Source organism: Colossoma macropomum, unplaced genomic scaffold (genome assembly GCF_904425465.1).
Source record: "Colossoma macropomum unplaced genomic scaffold, Colossoma_macropomum, whole genome shotgun sequence".
Lineage (NCBI taxonomy): Eukaryota > Metazoa > Chordata > Actinopteri > Characiformes > Serrasalmidae > Colossoma > Colossoma macropomum.
The window spans coordinates 45917-51879 of NW_023495492.1; the positions used below are offsets into that span (position 1 = coordinate 45917).

At 38.8% G+C, this 5963-nt stretch overlaps 1 protein-coding gene across 1 annotated transcript; it reads right to left on the bottom strand.

The window, feature by feature from the left end:
- Positions 1-1007: 1007 nt before the first annotated feature.
- LOC118802219 (mannose-specific lectin-like) lies at positions 1008-1877 on the bottom strand. The gene is made up of 3 exons (XM_036562710.1): positions 1843-1877; positions 1535-1628; positions 1008-1389 (listed from the first exon to the last, which is right to left on the bottom strand). The coding sequence occupies exons 2-3, from the start codon at positions 1622-1624 to the stop codon at positions 1141-1143; spliced, it is 339 nt and encodes a 112-aa protein (XP_036418603.1). The 5' UTR covers positions 1625-1628; positions 1843-1877; the 3' UTR covers positions 1008-1140.
- Positions 1878-5963: the final 4086 nt, after the last annotated feature.

The window sequence follows — 5963 nt, forward strand, 5'->3', positions numbered from 1 at the left end:
ACAGGTGAAAATTTGGTGAAAATTGGTTGAGTAATAAGGAAGTTGTGGCCAAGTTTATCCACAGACGTATTGCCACTAATAGAAAACAATAGGCAACGCGGCATCTAGGCATGTTTATCTATGCCCTGAATCCCCTTTAGTGTTACATTCAGGAACTGCTCTTCAGAATTTTTGCCCTTTAGAGAGATCTGCTCTTTTCTTTTCTTAGATCCACTCAGTTCTGCTCAGATGGACTTCATCAGGTAACACAGCACATCTGTAGTGCAGCGTAAGGTTAAAACACCATGATTTTTTCAGTAGCACTGCTACAAGCACCCATACGCCAGTAAACAATTCATTACTAGGTTTGCTTTACACACCAGAAAGTCAAATGAAACCTGCAGCCCTGCATATGTACATGAAACTAGACTTAACCATGAGTCTCAGTCATTTGCGCACTGTTATTCACTTAAGATCCACTTTCACATCAGCTGTTGTTTAAGTAGAATAAAATAAAAATGTTTAATCATTTAAATGCAATAAGAAGACAAATTAAATCAGAATTTTTTATTTGTAAGATGTAGTTCATTCAATCATACCTTTTCCATCATTTTTTTTTTTTGTCATTCATAAGACAAAAATTACTTTCAATAATTTGAATGTGATTTCTTTAAGTCACATATTACTCTGAAAGCTTACACCCACACATGGATATATGCAGTCATCTGCAAAATACTGAACACCTCAGGTCAAATTCCATGTTGTTGATTTGGTGGCCTGTGCAAAATCTATGGGAAATGTTTGTTTCATAGGAATTGCTGGGTTTAACATCCATTCATCCATCATCCAAACCGCTTATCCTTCTGGGTCGCGGTGGGGTGCTGGAGCCTATCCCAGCTGTCATTGGGCGGAAGGCAGGATACACCCTGGGTTTAACATATTTCCCAATATGTTAAACCCAGCAAATGAATAGAAATTGTATTCTATTCTATTTATAGAAATAAATGGAAAAATATTAGAGCCGTATTTAAGTGTTTTCACTCTAGATCATATTTTACCTTATTTTCACAAGAAAAATCAAAAACACATGGAATTTGACTGGCAGTGTTCCAACATTTGCATACGACTCTAAGTGGATAAGTGTGAGTGTACGGTAGGTTTTTATTTTTTAGCTGTCCAGAGCACTGTGGCTCCCCTGTGGATGATCAGGCTGCCTTCATTGTTGATGGACAGACGGTTGTCCTGGGTTTTACTGTTCTGCCAGCAGTTACTGGCCCACAAAGGTTTGCCATCATTGGTGTAAATGACCAGGTTTCCGTCCTCCTGCATTATGAGGCGAGTTCCTGGTTTGTTCCAAGTGTCTGAAGCCCAAACTGGTTTCATGCTGTAAACCACAAAGTTCCCATCATCCTGAAAGAATGCAAACACACAGGAAATGTCAGTTAAGAGAAAGAAACCTTCACGGTTTTTGTCCCAAGATCAACTCAAATATAATTCACACTGTGTTTTCAGTTAACAGTCAAAAACTGTGTGCTGTTGTCAGCAGGTGTCGTACCTGGAAGATAGCTTTGTGGTTTCCATCATTAGAGATCAGATAGTCCCCCTTATGCAGTTCCTGATTGGTAGAGAGTGCATTCCTGCTCATTTTCCTGTGGAATATTTATAGTTTATAGTTTATTAATTAAACTGTGCCCTGCAGGATAAAAACTCAGGAACAGAATTTCTCTTTATATGGTGGTATTACTTCATATTACATATTACTGTAGATTATATTCTATAAAGTACTGTGCAGTTGTGATCAAACCCTCCTCCTAAAGAGTTTACTTCATTAGGTATGAAAAAGTGCATAAGTGTAGTACTCACGGTGGTCAGTAGAGGCTGTAGAAGTGAAGTGTCAGTGTCTGTAGAGAAGCAGTTTGTGCAGATGAAGCTTCTGCAGCAGATCATTTATAGACCTGGACACCCAGTGAACAGCTCAGGAGGGGCGGAGCTTAAGAGGTAAACACCTGTGCACTTGTCCTACCAAAGACACTCACACGCAATCATGTAAAACACAGCACAGTTGGGTCTGCAGTTTCAGTAAACATGTAGTCACTAACTGGGAATTGAGTGAACTTTTATGAAGATTCAATCAGGAACAGGATTTTTGTAAAAAAAAAAAAAAGATAGTGTGAAATGTTTCTGGATTGTGGGAGGGCATACTAAAACTGAACATACACAGTCTGTACATTACTGTATTAAACCCCTTCAGGATCAGATGCCTTAATAACATTTACATGAAGGGTGTCTCATTAACATATTCATAATGCCTTAAAAAACACTTTTTAACTTATTCATTAATGTTTCAATCAACATTCATGAAATGTATGATCAAACTTTATGGAGTATTCATATTTTACCTGACATTAATAAGTTTAACATGTTTGAACACATTTCCCACAGTACCTGTTCTATCCATATCAGATCTTTTGAGAGCAAGCTGACACCATACCATGCACACATCGCAGCTCTGCCTCCTGAGGAGTGTCTGTTAAGAGCTTCAAATATCTAGTGGCTACCTTAAGCCAAGATCTTTACATCACAATACAGAGTACCAGAACTCCACATACAAGTGTGGACAGACCCCCACAAGCTAACATCACTAAAGCAGTGTTAACACAGACAATGTTGCAGCTGTAGCTTCCAGTAATAATATTAATCTCCAGTGCTGTGAAAAAGTATTTGTCCCCTCCCAGTTTCTTCTATTATTTACATATTTGTCAAACATGAATGTTTCAGGTCATCAACTCTTTTCAATATTAGACAATGATAACATGAATAAACACAAAATGCTGTTTTTGAATGGTGATTTCATTTATTGAAGGAAAAATGCTGTTCAGCCTTACCTGGCCCTGAGTGAAAAAGTAATTGCCCCTTAGCTACTAAGTCAACTAGTTAACCAAATTCAATTGACTATTGGGTTCAGTTTCACTGCCACACCCAGACATGATCACTGCCAGACCTTCTGAATCTAAAAATCACTTAAATTGAACCTATCTAGCTGTGTGAAGCAGCTAGAAGGTCTCAAAAAGGAGCACATGATGCCACGTTCTAAAGAGACTCAAATACAGATGTGAAACAAAGTCACTGAAATCTACCATCGGGAAAGGGTTACAGAGCCATTGCTGAGGCTCTGCGTCTCCAGAAAACCATAATGAGAGCCGTTATCCACACACAGAAAAATTTGGAACTGTGGTGAACCTTCCCAGGAGTGGCCAACCTACCAAAATTTCACCAAGAGTGATTCATCCAGGAGGTCACAGAAGAGCCCAGACCAACATCTAAGGAACTACAGGCCTCACTTGTCTCAGTTAAGATCAATGTACATGATTCTACAATAAGAAAGATGATGGGTGAAAATTGCATCCATGGGAGAGCTGCAAAACGCAAACCACTGCTGACCAAAAAGAAACAAAGGCTCGTCTCACATTTGCCAAAAAACATCTAGATGAGCCCCAAGACATTTGGGAAAATATTCTCTTGGCTGTCTGGTCAAAGGTGGCACTATTTGGAAGACATGGGTCCTGTTACATCTGGCGTAAAGCTAACACCCTATTCCATCATAAGAACATTATACCAACAGTCAAACATTGTGGTGGCAATTAGCAAAAAAGAAGAAATCAGGTGAGGGGCAAATACTTTTTCACAGCACTGTGGATAGGTGTCATAGATAGGGCTTTAGTCCAGCGTACTTTGGAAAATGACACACAGTTCTGTTACACTGTACTACTAAACTGGTTTAGCTTACTTTATTACCTGAAACGTTTACTTTGTTTTTCTGCTGTGGCCAAATGAAGATAGACTGTTTTAGCTTTAAAGCATTTTAGGTGCTTTATTTAGAAAAAAGTTGCAAAAAGGCAGAGGTGCACCACAACTTAATTATATCTAAACAACCTACTGTACATAAATAAGTGCAGGAAGTGGATTATTTTTTCAGGATCAAGATTACAGAACCGGTCTAGTGTTTTCGATAAAATCTGGAGATGTACCACAGCTGAATTCCAAAGACGTTATCTAAACAACAAGTGTAGCTGGAAGACTGGGTTGTTTTTAGCATGGGCCCTGCCAGTATAGAGAGGTTCTGGAGGGGAAGAAGATGGGCAATGCCTGATGAGCCTCCTGCTTTATTTAGTTCATTCTTCAACTCTGGGCTTTTCTACATGCTCAGGAAACATTTTTACACATATTAGACATTTCAACATTGCAGCTCAGTCCAGTCAGATAGTAGCAATGTTCTTTCATAGGAATCCACAAGACTAGGTGAGTGGATATGGAATAAACCTACGTGTGTCAACATATACATCAAAATCAAGATATTACAATAAAACATCCACCCTCAGCATGACTGTTAAAATAAAACATGTTAATATTCATGACTATAATGTCTTTATATGTTTCCAGCAGGCAAACAATTGCGCCACCCCGGACAGACTTTCTACACCACAAGCGATAGGCAGCAGCACACAAAAGCCAATGCCCCACCCATACACACCAATTAAATATTGTGATGTCAGCGTAGAGTAAGAAGATGCAGGACACATAGCACTTCAAGTGAATGCTCTTTTATTAAACATAGCACCAGGGGAGACCTGCCACTCAGCGCTACTGAACAGCCGAGATAGCTGGCAGGTCAGTAAGACTCACACATCCCGTGGTGATGGTAGATACTGGCTCCCACACAAACCACCCCAAGCCCAGCACAGTCTGGCACTACAATGCAAAACCAACACCAGCTAGGACTGTTTTGTTCTAAAAATGTTCTGAGAATATTATGCATGTGTTCTATTAATATTTTCAGTGGAAACGTTTTTTTATGTTCTTCTGGGTAACATTATTATTTGCATTTGCAAATTCAGTACTTTATACCAGTGCCACAGTTATATGTAGCTGTTAGACAGACAAACCTTGTGAAAATGATCTCTCCGTAACTAAACTGGCCATATAAAGCTGAAGTTGTCTCCCTTAAAAAGAAACTAAGAACAGGACTTCCTAAATTAAGATAAGTGGCTCAGAGTGATCTTCTACCTCAACAGTGTGTCAAACTGTGAAGTGTGCTGCAAGTAAGTTTCTTTAGCTCCATCATAGATTTATTTGGTAATTCTTTTTACTTTGTTGTGATAATTAATTAGTTTGTAAACATCTTTTTCTTGGTAATATACAATGTAAAAATATCTTTTTGAGTTCCTCCTGACTGCTTGATCTGCATACCATGTGGAATAATGTCCTGTTAACTTTTTAATTAATTGTTCATCAAAACCGAGCAAACCGAGTGTGTCCTTCATGTCTGTTAACCTGTTCACGTGTATAACCCATTTTTCGTCTATGACCCTGCTTTTTGTCTTGTTCTTTTGCTCAGTTTTGGATATCTGGTTTTTGGCTTTCTGTTTTGGTTTAATGGCTGTGATTTTGGATCATCTTTCTGGCATTAAAGCTTTTAACTTGAGCCCCATTACATTCGGGCAGAAGTCCAGTTTTAATAAACTGGTCCACTCTACTGTATTTCACATGACAGAAGTCTTGAAAACATTGAATATGCTGCAAAAACATTTTGTCACAGAACACTGACTTTCTAGACTAACGGTCACCTGGCAACATCATTCTTGCTGACAGAGAATTTCATTTTGGAGACTTTGATCACATTGAATATACTGCACAGACATTTCTGTGGGACTCCATAGAACAATGGTCAGCTTCTGTAGTGTAAATTTGTGCTTGAATCTGTCACATGTACAGATGATCTGGTATAAGTCACTCTTGCTGTAAGGCAAAAGTCTGTTTCAGTGATGCAGTTTTCAGTGTAGCTAGACTGAAACATTAAGGGTTACTTTATTTCTAGCACACCTAGACCATGGCATGCACAAAATGTGATTCCATCAGATGATGCAGCACACCATGGTAGTGTACACTCTTAAAAAGATGGTTCTTCAAGGGTTCTTTAGTAAAGG